This window comes from Neovison vison, chromosome 4 (genome assembly GCF_020171115.1).
Source record: "Neovison vison isolate M4711 chromosome 4, ASM_NN_V1, whole genome shotgun sequence".
Classification (NCBI taxonomy): domain Eukaryota; kingdom Metazoa; phylum Chordata; class Mammalia; order Carnivora; family Mustelidae; genus Neogale; species Neogale vison.
The window spans coordinates 179240306-179259864 of record NC_058094.1 but is presented as its reverse complement, the minus strand read 5'-3'; the positions used below and the strand labels follow the sequence as shown (position 1 = coordinate 179259864).

At 42.0% G+C, this 19559-nt stretch overlaps 1 protein-coding gene across 1 annotated transcript; it reads right to left on the bottom strand.

Annotated features, from left to right (window-relative positions):
* Positions 1-1170: 1170 nt before the first annotated feature.
* MALSU1 (mitochondrial assembly of ribosomal large subunit 1) lies at positions 1171-11347 on the bottom strand. The gene is made up of 4 exons (XM_044246217.1): positions 11074-11347; positions 9774-9952; positions 3090-3171; positions 1171-1706 (listed from the first exon to the last, which is right to left on the bottom strand). Exons 1-4 carry the CDS (start codon positions 11327-11329, stop codon positions 1525-1527), a joined length of 699 nt encoding a protein of 232 aa, XP_044102152.1. The 5' UTR covers positions 11330-11347; the 3' UTR covers positions 1171-1524.
* Positions 11348-19559: the final 8212 nt, after the last annotated feature.

Sequence of the window (19559 nt, the reverse complement as noted above, 5' to 3'; positions counted from 1 at the left end):
GTCAACTAAAATATTACATAAAATACAGCAGGATTTCTCTGTTCTCTGCAACCAGTTATTTGAAAATAAGTCAAAAAGCAGAGGATACCAGAAAATAATTTCGGGGATATAATTTGAATGACTGTGAGAACACATTTGACCTTTGATAAAGGATACTGAATTCATATGCCCATTCCTTAACTTGATGGCAAAGCCCGGTATGTACAATTATGTGGGTGTGGGTGGTCTCCAAGGCCACACTGCTCTCAGAATTGTTTTTTGCTTTTGTTCATTGAATGATCAGTCATCTTATTACACTGATCTGAAGGGCGTATATAATAAGCCTTTGAAAAATATGGCCTCCTTTGTATTTCAGGATGAATTTCTACAGACTAGATAAGTTTTTCTGAAGATCACTGTTATCAATTAGACATTTTGAAATGACTTGAAATGTTTTCCTAAATGTTTTCAGAAAACCAGTTTATTTTGTAGTTTTAGCCAAAAAGTGCCCTTTGTCATACAATTAATTCACTTAGCATTCATAATTTTTTCATATGATGAATTGCAAAAATAAAATCATAGACTGGCTTTCTGGTTGGATTTCAGGTGAGATGTGCTTAGGCCAGAGCTCTTCCTCAGTGTTTGATTTTTCCCATATTTGTTGTTGTTGTTTTATATATATATATATATATATATATATATATATATATATATATACAGATAGGTGCTGCATTTATATCTGCTGGTTTAAAATTCTGTCATATTTCACTTCTAGCCTTTTAGTGTGTCAAATCATGTTTTACTTTTAATTAAGCAATGGTAATGGAGTATCTAATTCTGTAATTGAGTTTTGTACTCACCGCACAAGGATCATTCCTCATCTGTAATGTGCCCCAAATGCAGCTTCATTTTCCAGATACCTTGATGCAGAATAAAGTTTTTCATCATTAGGTGCAGCCTGGCGTATGGCATGTTTTATTTCTGGTTTTTCAAATAAATGTGAATGTTCAAATTTAATCGAACTATAAACTTAAATATATTTTTAGTAATACTATGTCAATCTTAATTTACCACTTGATACTGGTGCTTACCTTATTTTCTCCATTCTGTAGTACTTACTGTGGATCCTGATACTATTGGTGCCGCTTTTGAAGTAAGAACTGTACGTTTTAAGTAATAAGACCAATGGGGTGGTGATGTGGTTTGCTTTATTTTTTAAAAAATGGCTATTCCATCTACAGAATAAGATTTACACTGAGGCAAAATTAAACTGAGCAGAGCACAGGGGCCACTACTAACTCCATGAAATCCTGCTGGGATATCAGGAATAAAAACAATGTACTAAAATTTTAGTTTAAATATACTGACTCTTGGTGTTAGAATCAGCTCACTTACCCACAATTTCCACACTCATTTAGCATGCATGCCCACAGATAAGGCTTTGGACAACAACCTGACCAATGAAGTGGGGTTTCAGAGCTGTATTTTTAAGAAGTAACTCAATCCAAATCTGATAATGACAAAATAGTTCATATTATTTTATTTTTATTTGAACTCCACTGGAGTCAGGGATGAAGTATCATCTTCTATTCCAAGAATGAAGTCTTCAGGTAATGTCTCAGGTGCTATCTGTGCTAACTGGTCATCATAAGAACGTAGGGTCCATAATTTCTCTAATTCATAGGTTTCTCTGGTTTCTGGAAGCATCAAATGAATCACCATGCTGCCTATCAATCAAGGACAGATAAGAGTTAAAGAAGCAGTTCATTAGCTTTTATTCTTGTGCTCTCACAAACCTCTGTGATAGAACAGTGATTGCCAAAGAATGGATCCATATCCAAATTAGGATTACCTGGCAATTTACTAGAAATGCAAATTATGGATACCTTTCCTACAGAAATGTCATAGAAATGATGTTCTGCTTTTCTCAGTGCTTTATACGAGAGAGGGACATGGTATCAATACGTAACATTCCTGGTGATTACTTCACTCTCAGTAGATATCACATTTCTGCATATACTCTGAGCAAAGCATGGATTGACTTTTCTTCTAGACTATCTTTTCAAGGCTGACTGTGTGTGAATAGTCTCAGAAAGAGGCCATGTCCCTCCAGAGCAAAGGACAGGTTTACTTATAGCAGTGGGTCTCAGGACATTTTTAATTTTTACAAATGAGGCTGGAGAGAAGGGAGACTGCTAAACATCCTACAATGCACAGGATGTATCTCCCCACTCCCACCTGAATCACGTGGTCCAAAATGTTAAGAGTGACAAAGCAGAGAAACCCTGGCCTAACAGCCTTAGCAGAGAAAGTGTCTTCCGCCACAGCAAATGTGGATTTACTTCCTGCCCGTTATAAAAGATGTGCTAGCCTAATCTCAGGGTTCCTCTCTCAGAACTTTGCAGATATCATCTAGCCTGGTGTTTCTCTACCTATAGAAAATGGGCTCAGGGAAGCTGATAACAAAAAAAAAAATTAAAAAAAAAAATAAAAAAAAACAAACAAATGCTGCTGCTGGCTACTGTTACTGTGATGAGTAATAAAACTGACACGTCTCTAACCCAGGAATAGTCTTGCATCTTTCACCAGTGCCCATGAAACTGGGAAGCTAACTTGTTAGTTATTAAAATCTCAGACCCTTCACAGTTCTTGACAATTACTGTTTTTTCCTTTATAATACATATCTTGTGAAATACTTATATGTATACATTAATACCCGAATTTGTTAGGTCTTTTCAAAATTCCAGTCCTCTGCTCTTGTCCTTCTCAGTACCTGAAACGCCCTTGACCTTCACCTCAGCTGAGTCATTCTGGGCCAACATTATGTATACCCAAGCCTTCTACCACCACTAAGACATCTCTCCCACCTCTACCACGTTATCCACTGTTCTCCACCATCTTTCTGACCTGCGTGGCTAGTTATATACTTACACATTAGGTGAGGTTTTCACATGTTAATAAGACCTCCTGGGTTATAATTAAAACTTTAAACAAGTATCAAAAATATCACATGAAAAAAAGCAATCTGATCTCAATCCTTTTACAACTGAAAATAGTTCAAGATTAGGACAAAATATACACTTACCTGTAAAAATGTCAAAATAACTTACCAAAGTCCACACAGAGCCAGTCATCAGTGTCCTTCCCTTCAATCTTAACATGAGGCTCACTTTTACATTTCAGGTATTTATACTGAAAAAAGCCAGATTATATATTAGGAGAGAGGTGGAGGAAGTCTCTTCTCACTGAGGATGGTCTGTGGGGGTATTTTTCTTGATCATAAGAGGAATGAGTAGGCTAGTTCCTAAGTTAACTATACTCCATAGCAAGTTGAGGAAACTATTCCTCCCCCACCACCCAAATCCTACCTACCCTCCTATACCTCCTCTCTACTGAATACCTACTGCCCAAACCGTTCTGAAAGGGCCGTTCTACTCATATCCACCAAGGTGTGTCTGAGGCAAAGAGGACCAAGCTCACTCAACATCTGGTTCTCACCTACATCACCTTCAGGACAATATTCATGGGATTTTACCATCCCATGGCTCTATTCTCAATAGGTCTTATGAATGGTCCAAAACAACTGATACACTAGTATCAGGCAAACAGACTTTAAATCAAAAACTATTACAAGAGACAAGGATACTAATACAGTGATAAAAGGGTTCAATACTCCAGATGATTTAACAATTATAAACATGCACCAAAAATCAGAACTCCTGAACATACAGAAACAAACATTGATAGAACTGAAGAGAAACCGAGGACAACACAATAATATGGAAGACTTAATGCTCCACTTTTTAAAAAAAGATTTTATTCATTTATTTATTTGACAGAGACAGAGAGAAGGGAACACAAGAAAGGGGAGTGGGAGAGGGAGAAGCAGGCTTCCCACTGAGCAGGGAGCCGGATGTGGGGTTCGATCCCAGGACCCTGGGATCATGACCTGAGCTGAAGGCAGACATTTAATGCAGCAGCCACCCAGGTGCCCCAATACTCCATTTTCAATAATGGATTAAAAAAAAAAAAAAGACAAGATCAGTAAGGAAATAGATGACTTGGACAACACTACTACCTAATAGACATTAACAGAACATTCCATCCAAAATAGAACACACATTTTTCTAAACTGCACATATAACATTCTCCAGGATAGATATGTTAAGCTACAAAACAACTCAATGAATTTAAAAAGCCTGAAATCACAAAGTATATTTTCTCATCACAATGAAATGAAACCAGAAAGCAACAAAAGGAAAAACAGAAAAGCCATAAAAACAGTAAGTCAAAGGGAAATTAGAAAATATCTTGAGACAAATGAGATTAAAATACAACATACCAAAACTTAATGGGATACAGTAAAAGTAATGTGAAGAGGGAAATTTATTTATAGTTATAAATGCTTCTATGAAAAAAAAGAAAGTTCCCAAATCAACAACCTAAATTTACACCTTAAAGAACTAGGAGGTAAAGAAATTAAACTTAAAGCTAGCAGAAGGAAGGAAACAATGACTTACTAAGAGAAAACAGAAGATCCAAATAACTAAAATCCAAGGGGGCATTACTTCTTAAAAAAGGCATGATGAATAGTATGAACAACTATGTATCAGCAAATTGGATAATTTAGACAAAATGGACAAATTCCTATAAAATCAACTTACCAAGACTGAATTGGGATTGAATCAGTAATTGAAAACCTCCAAACATGAAAGGGGAACCCTCCTACACTGTTGGTGGGAATGCAAGCTGGTGCAGCCACTCTGGAAAACAGTATGGAGATTCCTCAAAAAGCTGAAAATAGAGCTACCCTATGACCCAGCAATTGCACTACTGGGTATTTACCCTAAAGATACAAATGTAGGGATCTGAAGGGGCATGTGCACCTGAATGTTTACAGCAGCAATATCCACAACAGCCAAAATATGGAAAGAAACTAGATGTCCACCAACAGATGAATGGATAAAGATGTGGGATGTGTGTGTGTGTGTGTGTGTATAAAATATATATATATATTGGAATATATGGAATATATAAATATATATATATAAAATATATATATATATTGGAATATATGGAATATATGGAATACTATGCAGCCATCAAAAAAGAAATCTTGCCATTTGCAACGACATGGATGGAACTAGAAGGTATTATGCTAAGCGAAGTAAGTCAATAAGAGAAAGACAATTATAACTCTCTGATATGAGGAATTTGAGAGGCAGGGCAGGGGCGTTGTGGGGGCAAGGGAGGGGAAAAAGTGAAACAAGATTGGATTGGGAGGGAGACAAACCACAGGAGACTCTTAATCTCAGGAAACAAACAGGGTTTCTGGGGGTGAGGTGTAGGGATGGGGTGGCTGGGTTATAGATATTGGGGAGGGCATGTGCTATGGTTAGTGCTGTGAATTGTGTAAGCCTGATGATTCAGAGACCTGTACCCTGGGGCAAATAATACATTATATGTTAATTCAAAAAAAAAAAAGAAAGAAAACCTCCAAACACTATTATATCTCAGTTAAAAGAAAGAATGAAAGAATGAACCAACCAATAAGACAAGACTGAACAGCCAACCTCCCAACAAAGTAAAGCCCTGACCAAATGATTTCACAGATGAATTCTACCATTTAAACAAAAGCTGAAAACAAATAAATGAATGAAAGAAAGAAAGAATAAACAAAAGCTAACACAAATTCTTCTCAAACTCTTCTAAAAAACTGAAAAAGGAATCCTTTGTAACTCATTCTATGCAACTACCATTAATTACCCTGAAACCAAGGCCAAAGACACTACAAAAAAACAAAACTACAGACCAGTATTCTTGATGAACACTGATGCAAAAATCCTCAATAAATTATGTGCAAGCCCAATTCAACAGTATATTAAAAGGATATACAACAGGACTGAGTGAAATTTATTCTCGGAATGGAAGGATAGTTCCATAATCAATCAATATAATAAACCACATTAACAAAATGAAAAACAAAAGCCACAGGATCATCTCAAATTTATGCAGAAAGCATTTCACAAAATTCAACACCCTTTCATGACAAAAATACTCAAAGACAAAAATACTAAAAGATAATAAAGATCATACATGAAAAGCCCACAGCTATTGTCCTACTCAATGGTGAAACACTAAGTTTTTCTTCTAAGGTCAGGAACAAGACAAGAATGCCCATTTCTGCCACTTCTATTCAACATAGTGCTAGAAGTTCTGGCCAGAGAAATTAGAGCAAGGGAGGAAAAAAAAGGTAATCCAATTGGAAATGAAATAATGAAATTATCATGGTTTACAGACAACATGACTTAAATACATAAAACCCTAAAGATTCCACAAAATCACATGTTAAAATAAATGATTTCAGCAAAGTTGTAGGATACAAAATTAACATACCCAATCAGCTGTGTTTCTATACACTACCTAATCAATAACCTGAAAAGAAAACTAAGAATTCCATTTACAATGGAATCATAAATAAAATACTTACCAATAAATTTAACCATGGAGACAAAAGACTTGTACACTGAAAACTGTAAGATGTTGCTAAAGAAATTAAATAAGACATCAATAAACAGACACGGTGTCCATGAACCAGAAAACTTAAATTGTTTAGATGTCAGTACCAGGCAAAGCTATGTACAAATTCAATGCAATCCCTGCCAAAATCCCAGTGAATTTTTTTTTTTTGGCAGAAGTAGAAAATTCCATCCTAAAATTTATATGTAATTTAAAAGGACCTCAAATAGCCAAAAACAATCTTGTGAAGGAAGAACACAGTTGGAGCCCTCAACTTACTGTTATCAAAACTAACTTCAAAGCTACAGTAATCAAAACAGTGAGCAAGCAGGGCACCTGGGTGACTCAAGCCAGTTAAGCATCTAACTCTTGGTTTCAGCTCAGGTCATGATCACAGAGTTTTGAGATTGTGCCGTGGGACAGGCTATGCACTCAGCGCAGTCAGCTTGAGATTCCCTCTGCCCACCCACCGTGTACTGTCTCTCTAATAAATAAAAATCTTTAAAAAGGGTGGGGCACCTAGGTGGCTCAGTCGCTTAAGCACCTGCTTTAGGCTCAAATCATGATCCTGGGGTCCTGGTATCAAGCCCCACCTCAGACTCCCTATTCAGTGAGGAGCCTATTTCTTCCTCTGCCCCACCCCCAACCCTGCTTGTGCTCTAATAAATAGATAAAATCTTAAAACAGTGAGCAAGGGAGACCAATGGAATAAAAGAAAGAGCCCACACAATCAAGCGATTTTCAACAGGGGTACCAAGTTCATTCAGTGGGAAATGGGCAGTCTTTAACAAACGGAGCAGGGAAAACACATCCACGCGCAGGAGAACAAAGCTGGACCCTTACTTTACACCATCTACAAAAACTAAAAACCGATCAAAGACCTAAACATAGGACCTAATACTTTTAAGAAGAAAACACAGTGGAAAGGCTTCCTGATACATGACACTGAATTTGGCAATGACTGCTTGGAAAGGACACCAAAGGCACAGGCACAACAAAAGATAAACTGGACTTTATCAAAATTAAAAGCTTTTGTGCATCAAAGGACACTATCAACAGTAAGACAACCTAAAGAACAAAAAAAAATATTTACAAATCACGTATTCGTTTTGGGATTAATATCCAGAATATATACAGAACTACAACTTAACAACGACGACAACAAAAAACCAACCTGATTAAAACACAGACAAAAGACTTCATTAGGCCTTTTCCCAAAGCCATACAAATGGCCAGTAACACGTACGTGGATGCTCGACATCACTAATCATTAAGTGCAAATGAAAACCACAATGAGATGCCACTTCACACCCATTAGGATTACTATGATCCAAAACCCAGAAAATAGGAAGTGTTGGCAAAGATATAAAGAAACTGGAACTGCTGGTGGGAATGTAAAGTGGTGCAGCCACTTAAGAAAAGAACATGGTGGCTCCTCAAAAAACTGAAAGCAGAATTATCATGATCCAGCAATTCCGCGCCTGAAATTAAAAGCAGTGGGACATGAATAGACATTTCTACACTCACGTTTACGGCAGCAATATTCATAATCTCCATAAGGTGGAAGCAAACCAAATGAAAATCAACAGATGAATAGATAAAATGTGATCTATACATACAGTAACACAGACAGTCTTAAAAAGATGAAATTCCAACATAAGCCACCACATGGATGAACCCTGAAAACATTTTGCTAAGTGAACTAAGCCAGTCATAAGTGGACAAACAGGGTATGATTTCACTCACATGAAGTACTTCGTTGAATTCAGAAAGAAAGAATGGTGGTTGCCAGGGTACAGAGGGAGAATGGGAAATTACTGCTTAATGTAGAGAGTTTCAGTTTTGCAAGATGAAAAACATTCTGGGGATGGATGGTGGTAAATGACTGCACACTGATGTGAATGTAACCACTGCCACTTAACTGCACATCTTAAAAAATGGTAAAATGCTTAAAACGTAAAACCTCTCATTCCTTTTATATCTCCAAGTACAGTGATCACTTCTAAGTCTTCATCTTCCTTTGTCCCACCAGAACATCTAACAGAGATCCTGGGACCCTGTCTTGTAACTCTTCTCTATGCCCTCTTGGTTCTCTCTTATCTCTCCAACTACTTCTTTGGCATCTCCCTTTGCTTTGCCATATTGCAGCAAGGTTCTGTTTTCAGTCCCCTTCTTATTTTACCACCCTTCTCTAGGCAAACCTAACTTTTGTTTTGGTCTTAACCATCCCTTTTATGACCAATTTTCAACAAGCTGAGAGAGGTTATGTTCCCCTGTAGAGTATTATGAGAATCAACTAAAGGTCTCCAAGTAAATTCCTCACTCTGATTCCTGTTCAGTCTAATTAGAAAATGAACTGCCTTCCCTTTCCTCAATTAGACCTATGAATTCAGAGGGTGAGGACTAGATTTTTTCATCTTTCCAATACCCACCACAGTGCTTGGAAACACTGGACACATTCAAACATTTGAATTAAACCACAGGCCAACATGGTCCAAAAGAACTTTTTGCAATTATGGAAACATTTTACAGTTGTGCTGTACAATATGGTAGCCATTAGCCACATGTGGTTATCAAGTACCTGAAATATGACTAGTACAGCTGAAGAACTGAAATTTTTATTTATAATTAGTCACATGTGGCTAGTGGCTACCATAATGAACAGTGCTACTCTAGAAATTCCTCTGGGTTATACGGTCTTCTAGCCTGCCTCAAATTGTTTTATATTTTTTATATTTTTTTATTCATTCGTTCACCCATTCATTCAATGACCACAAGAGACAAGAATTGGAGGGCACCTGGGTGGCTCAGTGGGTTAAAGGCTCTGCCTTCGGCTCAGGTCATGATCCCGGGGTCCTGGGATCAAGCCCTACATCAGTCTCTCTGCTCAGCAGGGCGCCTGATTCCCTTCCTCTTTCTGCCTGCCTCTCTGCCTCCTTGTGATCTCTCTCTCTCTCTCTCTCTGTGTCAAATAAATAAATAAATAATCTAAAAAAGAAAAAAAGAGAGAGAGAGACAAGAATTAGAAATATCCTGACTCATTTGTCCCCTTGTCACTATCCTGCGTTGGTGGTATAGTGGTGAGCATAGCTGCCTTCCCTTGTCACTATCTTTGTCATTATCAAGGAACATCAAACACTCAGGCAAATACTGAGAATCTGGACTTCTTATATCACTTCAAGATGGATGTACTTTTTAAGTGTTGCTCGTCAGCATGATGCCCTGACACTCTTCCACTAAGTTAATGATTCCAAAGAGAAAAGAAAGCATCCTACCATTTTAACAATGTAGTAGGCCATCGCATGCAAGTGTCGGGTGGAAGTTCCACTACCAATCACAAAGTAATCTGTGTATTTCAATTCTGGAGGAACCTTGATCACACAAATGTCTCTTGCATTTTCTTGCCTCAGAAGCGAAACCAGCATATCGATGTCAAACTTGGGACCAGTATGATCTGAAATGCACAAAGATTCACTTGTGTCAGGTGGCCAAACATAAGATTCTGTATGCATCCAGAAGCAGCAGCTAACAATGAAAGTGTTCCTCCATGATGGTGTTGAGATCTAAAATGTTTTGTAAGACAGAAACGTCCAGGCCTCCTGGAAGCCAAACCTGGGCAGTGGTTTCATACAGCATTGCTCAATTTTTATGGTTTAAGAGTGAATGTTCAGGTTACACAGAGCCACCACACATTCTTCGATATTACCACATGCAAGTAAACCTGAACATCCACAACAAATGGCTTTCTGTTCACTAATACTTGAGGAAACGAGGAACACACCTCAAACATACACAGCTGAGCTGAAAAGCCTCTTAGGTAGTAGCATCTGGTCCACAATCTTAACACATGAGAGATGAAGAAAATGAGGCCCAGGAGAATAAACGAACGCACCCCACGCCAACCAATGAGAGCTAAAAATTTAACACTGATCTTCATTTTGAAGCCTCAACTGTTATCTGTGAAAACTTAACTTTCTCTTTTCTGTAGAGATTTGCATATTCTGTTCTTTACCTTGGAGTATCAGAACCTGTAAAATTTAAAGCTCTCACGTTCTAAAGCTGACTCCCAAGAACCTGGTGGCTAAGTCCACCAAGACCTCTCCCTCTCACCCCCCCCAACCTCTCACAGATAAGGTCTGTTTACAGTCTCTCAAATCTCTAAAAACTTGAAATGATTAGAGGAACTTCAATTGGCGCCGTCCCGTTAGCGCTTCTTATGCACCTCTCAGGCCCCAGACCCAGCCCTTCCTCAGAATCCTCACGCCCCAACACTTTCGGCAAGTCCGCTCCTCGGGACTCTAGGAAGAGTGAAGGCAGCTGAGGACAGTGAGGTTGTGATGCAAGGGTCCGGTGCGGCCACTCGGACGTCTGGGGGTTTGGAGACGTCAGTTTCTCTCTCGCCGCGTTAAACGCAAAGCTGGTGCCAACATCCCTGAACGAATTTCCAGCTCTGGAAAAAAGATCTTTCCCTTCTCCAAGGGAAAGGCATAAACAGGAGAACTCGGAGGCTCCTCGGCCGAGACCCAGCTCCCGGCTGCCGGCAGGGGCCCCCGCCGCCCTCCTCCAGGCCGGTACCTGCTGTGCCTGTCTCCGGGCGCTTCTGGCCAGCTGCCCCCTCCGCCCGCTCCTCTAAGCCGGGTCCGCCGTGCAGGCCGCGCGCGCGGTCAGGGCTCAGACAGGCCAGGCCCAACGCCGGCCCCGCCTTAAGCCGCCCCGCGGCCAGCAGACGAAGCCGTGGCCCCCAGCCCGCCGAGAGCCCGGCTCCCGGGGATAGGGCCCTGCGCCACAGCAGCGACCCGAATCGCCGCGCCACACAGCTTACGGAGCCCATCCGCTTTCCCCAGCTACGACTCACCGGGCGGGCCTTAATGGAGCCCGAGCAGGTCGGCTTTTCATTGGCTAGGCCAACGCGTCAAGGCCTCGAAAATTGACGTAAGGGGCGTGGGCGGGGGCAGAGCCCGGAAGTGGGTGGAGTCCGAATGCCCGTGGGCCCGGCGGTGACCCGGAAGGGCTGATACGGGGGTTAGGTTTTGCGGGAGTGGAAGGGCTAGTTGTTTGACTGCCTACCCTTGCTTTCCCTACGTTGTAGTGCAATGCGGTATGGTGTCCGCTCTTTTTTAAAAATGTGTTCCTCCACAGGAATGTAAGCCGCACGAAAGCAGAAATGTTTGTTTTGACGTGGTCTCCGCCAAACCTAAAACAGCTGGTACTGAATGTGTGGAAGTTGCTACTGTTGACTATGGTGAGGGAGAGAAGCAAAGAATGTTTCCCTTTAGCCCAAAAGGCTGACCTATATATAGCCTTCATAGTTCCGATAAGGATCAAATACTACTAGTTGCTACTTTCTTAAAGTGTCTCATCACTGCCTATACTTCTCACCAGTAGTTAGTATCTAGTTGAATGATAAGCAACAAAGAAACCTTATGAAAGTAGTGTTTATAAGCAGAAGTTTGAAGAAGACATTTATGATCAATTAGTCCTTGCACATCCCCTTCCGCACCTCCCCCTTGAGCATGATGCATAGAAGGACCAGCTTCATACAGCAAAAGTGCGGCTCTTTCTGCCCACCAGTCCTGTCCCCATGCTACTTAAATAAATTTAGTAAGTTGCACTGTAAAATGTCTCAAGAATTCTTTCTTGACCATTGTGCTTATAAATCCTGCAATAATTACTGGAATTAGGACATAAAATTTCCTACTCATTGCCCATTACCAAGAAAACTATCAAGATTCCCTTGCAAATTTGAAATCCCATGAAGAAAATCTGTTATTCTGGGGTGGGGTGAGGTGGGAGGCAGAGGTGTAAAGGACCATTTGGAAAACTTTCTTATCAGATCTGTCCTTCCTGTACATGCTCTGTGGTGCTGTTTAGGCCAAGAGCAAATACAGTTTTCCAGATAGAAGTTAAGTCATATCCTCTTCACCACCACTTCCCAGAACATATGGGATTGGTGCTTGGATTTGGTGCTCCCCCTAGCTTTTGCCATCAGCTCTATGTTACTACCCTTTTCTCTGAACATCCCAAACCTGATTTGCCATCTTATTTAATGGATCATCATTCCCATATCCTAAACTCTGGGTTACATTCACTCCAGGATCTCCTGGCAATAACTAGTCCATTGTCAAAGCTGTTTATGCTACCTCCAAAGGGTTTTTTTTTTTTTTCAATTCAACTTCTTGTCTTCATTCCCGCCTCCTCAGTCTGAGCTCCCATCAGCTCTGTCACCAATTCATCTCTTTTTCCTCCCTTCATGCTGCTATGCCGTCTACTAGAATTATTTTAGCCTCATCTTTTTTGTGCTGTTTTCCAAATATACCATAACCTTTCAATGCCAAGCTTTGTACATGCTATTCCATTTTTAGAGTGCCCTGCCTCCACCTTTTCACAAGATGAACTCAGACTCACCCTGTGGGACCTACCTTAAACATTAAGGTGTCTCCCCTCCTCTCTCAGATGTTCCTTCAAGGGAGAAGCCTGTGGCAGTGTTCTCGGATGCCCTGAAACCATGGGTTCGGTGCTTCATCTTATTCAGGTTGGACTCCCCGTCCTTAATGGCATGAAGAGTATGCCAGACAGAGCAACACAAAACATCTGAGAAAGCATGCAACACAGACCGCGTGCTCCACGGGGAGCTCGGGGTGAAGAAAGATGGTGCCTTACCCCTACATTTATAAAATAATGAGTCTTTGTTGCTCCTCTTCTAACACTTAAATATGACAAACCAAAGGGAATTGGGTGGGAAGAGGCAAGAGAGGAAAGGCACTGGAGTTTCTTGGGAAGGAAGGGGTCCCCTGTGTCCCTATGCCCATTAATGAGTGGGCTTGAGGTCTGGGATATGAAGCTTTGTTTGCAGTGATACAGCTCCTTGTAGACCTGCTGATGAAGTTTGGACATGTCCTGCTGGATGAAGCTGAATGACTGAGACGGGGCCAGGTGCTTGCGGTACTGGGTGTTAACAAAGCAGTCCATGAGAACTGCCCACTGAGCACCGCCCCCAAGTCAGGACCTGTGCTACACATGTCACAGGAGCCAGATCCCTCTCCGCTCTTCTTCTCTTCAAAAGGATTTACCCCTCTTCTGATTAGGAGGTTTGCAAAACAGGACCAAAGAATTTTTAAATAGAAATATACTTAGGGTATCTGTAACCAATGGGATCTGTAAGGGAGGCAATTTTAATCTCAGCCCTTCTCTCTGTGTGGTCTCCTGAGGGCAGAAACAGTAGAAATCTGGGGAAAATGATGAAACTTAAATGACAGAAGAACATTAGCTGAGGCTAGAAAGTGGTGGTCCCAACTTTTTTTATTTTAATGAGGTTTTGTTTTTAAAATTGTGGTTCTTTCCACACATGACAAAAAGCTGTTGTGAGTTAAGCCATGCTTTTATTTTATTTTATTTTAAGATTTTATTTATTTATTTGACAGAGAGAGATCACAGGTAGGCAGAGAGGCAGGCAGAGAGAGAGGACGGGAAGCAGGCTCCCCAGTGAGCAGAGAGCCCGATTCAGTGCTCTCAATCTAGGGATCCCAGGACCCTGGGATCATGACCTGAGCTGAAGGCAGAGGTTTTAACCCACTGAGCCACCCAGGCACCCCTAAGCCATGCTTTTAAATACAATTACATTGAATTATGTTTCGCATCTACATCCATTCTCTGTGGGAAATGTGTTTATTCTGTCAAAGACAATGTTTGCAACCATGCAACCATAGTTTACAACTTTTGGTTGCAAAAGGAGGTTCACAGATTTGAAGATTAGGACACACAAGTGTGCTAAGAAACTGATGCACAGACTCAGTGGAGGTTGGACTCCATAAACTTCTCAGTCCCCAAACTATATGAATTCTGTCATTAATTTATTAAACAATAATATGCCAGATGTGATGTTAAGTGCCCCATGGTCAAGTGTGGGTACATCAGAGAAGCTTGCTCAGCCTTTCTCTAGTTTAACCCTGGGCTCTGCTCTGTCCCAATCTGTTCTTCACCCCCGCGTCCCCGCACCCCCCGCCCATGTATTTTCTTTGAAGCAGGTCCCTGAGGCCCCTCTGGTATTATCTCCCCCAGTAACACCATTATCCTCTTCCCAGTCACTGGAGCTAGCTGCAGAGGACATCTCTGTGACTGCAGCTTCCTATCTGCCTAGCTTCCCATGAAGCCCCGGGAAACAAGTGTGGGAGCCTTCTGACTGCTACAAACAGGAGGCTCCTGAATGAACATACCAGGGATGTTATTAGGGTTCATAATCTTAGGAAGTCTTTTTGGTCATGGACCCTGGTTAACTCGTAATTCCCAAAGCCTTCAGTAAGTTGCTTCAAACCCTCCGTTCTCAGCACCCCACAGGTAGAGATTATCAAACAGTCATCCCCTTCTGATTCTGCCTTTTAAAAAGCAACCACGGGGATGCCTGGGTGGCTCAGTGGGTTAAGGCCTTTGCCTTCAGCTCGGGTTGTGATCTCAGGGTCCTGGGATGGAGCCCCGCATCAGGCTCTCTGCTCAGTGGGGAGCCTGCTTCCTCCTCTCTCTCTGCCTGCCTCTCTGCCTACTTGTGATCTTTGTCTGTCAAAAAAATAAATAAAAATCTTAAAAAATAAAAAAACTTAAAAGCAGCCACGGACAGAAAACAAAATCCAAGCCTAAGAGCAGATGGCTCCATTCTCAAATGGGGGACATTTTGGTTTTCTGTGGACCCCGCTAATGGGTAACATCCCCACCACCACCAAGTCTTTACCTCAGGCAGGAAGGAAAATCTGTAAAAACAAACAAACAAAACCGAAGAACTTCTGTTAATTACCATGAAGGACACAGTGCTGATAAACCTTGTCTCTGAAATCATAGCTTATGAGAAACTGCTGCTGGGAATTATTATTTTTTTTTAAAGATTTTATTTATTTATTTGACAGACAGAGATCACAAGTAGGCAGAGAGGCAGACAGAGAGAGAGGAGGAAGCAGGCTCCCCGCTGAGCAGAGAGCCCGATGCGGGGCTTGATCCCAGGACCCTGAGATCATGACCTGAGCCGAAGGCAGCGGCTTAACCCACTGAGCCACCCAGGCGCCCCAGGGAATTATTTTGATGAGAATGGAACATCTCACTCTTGCCTGAAGTATCAGAGGCACACGGTCATTTCACCCTGAGAAGCAGTTTGGATAATGCTCCCCCCTACCCGCAAGCCCCCGTACACTTCAGAGAAAGGGGCTTCAGATACAACTCTCCACATTTATCTCAACTTTGTCTTTCTGAAGCACAAGGCCCCTGAGTCTGCATTTTAGCTCAACCGTTGTCAGACGCGCATCCCTAATGGCACCTACAACAATGGTACTTAACGGGACATGTTTCTCCCCAGGCCCACACCCCTTCTGACTAGTTGGAAGCACAGCTCCATGAGCTTTCTCCTGTGGCATTACAAAATGACTGTGAAGCTCCATGGCCCTCCTGACCCAAAAGGCAAACCAACGTCTACTCCCCAACGATACCATGGGCCATTTTCTTTCCATCACAGCCTGATTTCTGACTAGCCTCCGATTTCTTTTGCTCTGATCTGTTGATGATAAAGGTTCTGTTTGCTTCTTCTTTTTTATAAGCCCAGGTTTATGAATTTCCTCTATTTCCAAATTACGATGAGCCGAGTAATTCTGAAGAGCCCACGGGTGTAAGCCCTGATGGCCGAACTCCAGCAGGCTGCTTCAGGGCAAACCCAGGGCCTCCTCAGCAGCAGGTCCCACCCCTTTTGGGTCCCACTGTGGTTCACTTCCAGCCCGGTGTCAGGTCACCACCTCAGGAGGGTGCCCTGAGGTGGTGAGTGGCCAAGTTTGAACCTGGGATCTCCTCTTTACAGTGGCACAGTTTGGGGCCACCCTTAAGGAAAGCAAGTGACAACAGACATTCAGGCCCACAGTGGTGGCACATCCATTCTCCTGTTTTCGTGCGGGTATCCCAAATCCACGCCAAATAGAAATTCTGAGAAATATTATATATAAAACTATTAGGAGCAACACAGGCTGGTCTGTTCAAGCTTCTTAAAGTAGAGAGAGGCTTTCTTAGCTCCCTGGGGAAAGGTCCGAGGCTCAGGCTAGACATGATTATGAGCGGCTTCCAGGGACATGGCGTTTCCTCCAGGCTCTCTTGGCCATTTCCTGCTTCTGACTCACAAAGCTGCTGTCTGGAAAAAGGTGATAACATCAAAGGCACAGCTACTTTCAGCATCAATAACGTTGGTAGCATTTGATGCCTTTATTATAAAGGCAAACCTCATGGTATTGTGCTTCTCTTCGCTTCACTTCACAGATCCTGCCTTTTTTTACAGATTCAGGGTTTGTGGCAACCCTGAGTTGAGTAAGCCTGTCAGCACCATTTTCCTAATGGTGTTTGCTCGCTTCACGTCTCTGGGTCACATTTTGGTATCCTCAATATGTGTTAGACTTCATTATTATTATACTTGTTATGGTGATCTGTGATCAGCAATCTTTGATGTTACTATTGTATTGTTTTTTAGGTGCCACAGAAAGCATCCATACACGACGGCAAACTTACTAAATGTTGTGTGTTCTGAGGGCTCCACTGACTGGGGGTGCCCCACCCCCACTCCCCACCCCACATCTCTCTCCCTCTCCTTGGGCCTCCCTACACCCTGACAAACAACAACATGGAAATTGGGCCAGTTAGTAAGCCTACAATGGCCTCCAAGTGTTCAAGCGAAAGGAAGAGTTACACGTCTCTCACTGTAAATCAGAGACTAGAAATGATTATGCTGAGTGGGGAAGGCATGCGAAAGCTGGGTTTGGCTGGAAGCTACGTCCCTTGGGCTCATTAGCCAAGTTGTGAATGCAACAGAAGAGTTCCTAGAAGAAATTAAAGGTGCTATTCCAGTGAACACAAGAATGATAAGAAAGCAAAATAGCCTTATCGCTAATGTGGAGAAAGTTGTAGTTAGATGTAGTTAGAAAGAAGATCACACCAGCCACGACATTCCCGTAAACCAAAGCCTCACCCAGAGAAAGGTCCGAAGTCTCCTCAATTCTGTGAAGCCTGAGAGAGAGGAGGAAGCGGCACAAGAAGAGTCTGAAGCTGGCAGAGGTTGGCTCCAGAGAGAAGACTGCCCGGCTTCAAAGCGTCCGAGGACAGACTGACTGACTCGTTGGGGGCTAATGCAGCGGGTGACTTGAAAGAAGTTGAAGCCAGCGCTCATCTTCCACTCTGAAGACGCTCAGGCCCTTCAGTTATGCTGCATCTACTCCGCCTGTGCTCTCTCAATGGAAAAACAAAGCCTGGCTGGGAGCACAACTGTTCACAACATGGTTTCCTGAATATCTATTTTTTAAAGATTTTTTTATTTATTTTATTTGACAGATCACAAGTAGGCAGAGAGGCAGGCAGAGAGAGAGGGGAGGAAGCAGGCTCCCCGATGAGCAGAGAGCCCGATGTGGGGCTCAATCCCAAGACCCTGAGATCCTGACCTGAGCTGAAGGCAGAGGCTTTAACCCACTGAGCCACCCAGGCGCCCCGGTTTCCTGAATATTTTAAGCCCTCTGTTGTGACCAACTGTTCAGGAAAAGAGATTCCTTGTTTTAAAGTTTTTATTTAAATCCCAGTTAGTTAACACAGTGTAGTAGTAGTTTCAGGTGTACAAAATAGTGATTCAGCACTTCCACGCAACACCTGGTGCTCATGATAACGAGTTCCCTCCTTATCCCCCATCACCCATGTCTCCCATCCCGGCCCCCAGCATCCCGTCTGGTAACCATCAGTTTGCTCTCTATTGTTAAGAGTCTGATTCTTGATTTCTCTCTCTTTTCCCCCCCTCTGCTCATTCGTTTCTTAAATTCTACCTATGAGTGAAATCATATGGGATGTTGTTCTTTGACTAACTTATTCCATTTAGCGTAATACTCTTTAGCTCCACCCATTTCATTGCACATGGCAAGAGTTCATTCTTTTTTATGGCTGAATATATATATATATATATGTATATATATATATATGGCACATCTTCTTTATGCATTCATCAATCAATGGACAATTGGGCTGCTTTCATAATGTGCTACTGTAGACAATGCTGCTATAAACGATGGGGTACAGGTATCCCTTTGAATTAGTATTTTTTTTAAGATTTTATTTATTTATTTGACAGACAGAGATCACAAGTAGGCAGAGAGGCAGGCAGAGAAAGAGGAGGAAGCAGGCTCCCTGCTGAGCAGAGAGCCCGATGTGGGGCTCTATCCCAGAACCCTGGGATCATGACCTGAGCCGAAGGTACAGGCTTTAACCCACTGAGCCACCCGGGCGCCCCTGAATTAGTATTTTTTGTAGTAAAAGATTCCCTTCAAGATATTACTGCTCACTGCTAATACACACGGTCACCCAAGAGCTCTGATGTGGATAGACACTGAGGTTAATGTTTTCATGACTACTCATACAACGTCCATTTTGCAGCTTATGGATCGAGGAGTAATTTTGACTTCCAAATATTATTATTAAAAAAATATATTTTGGGGGCACCTGGGTGGCTCAGTCAGTTAAGTGTCTGCCTTCAATTCAGATCATGATCCTGGGGTCCTGGGATCAACTCCCACATTGTGCTCTCTGCTCAGCAGGGAGTCTGCTTCTCCCTCTCCCCCTCCCTCTCTATTCTCTCCTCTCTCTCTAATCAATCAATAAAATCTTAAAAATATATTTTGTAAGGTTGCAGCTGCCGTAGATAGTGATTCCTCTGATGGATCTGAGCAAAGCAAATGGAAAACCTTCTGGAAAGGATTCACCATGCTAGATACCATTGAAACATTTGTAGTTCGTTGAAAGTGGACAAAATTATTAACATGAACAGGAATTTGGAAGACGTTGATTCCAGCCCTCATGGAGGACTTAGAGTTCAAGACTTCAGGGGAGGAAGTAACCGCAGATGTGGTAGAAATAGCAAGGGAACTGGAACTAAATTCTAGTTGGAACTGAATTGCTGCAACCTCATGATCAGACTTTAATGGATGAGGAACTGCTCCTTCGGGACGAGCAAAGAAAGTGGTTTCTCAAGATGGAATGTATGTACTCTCGCTGAAGAGGCTGTGAAGATTGTT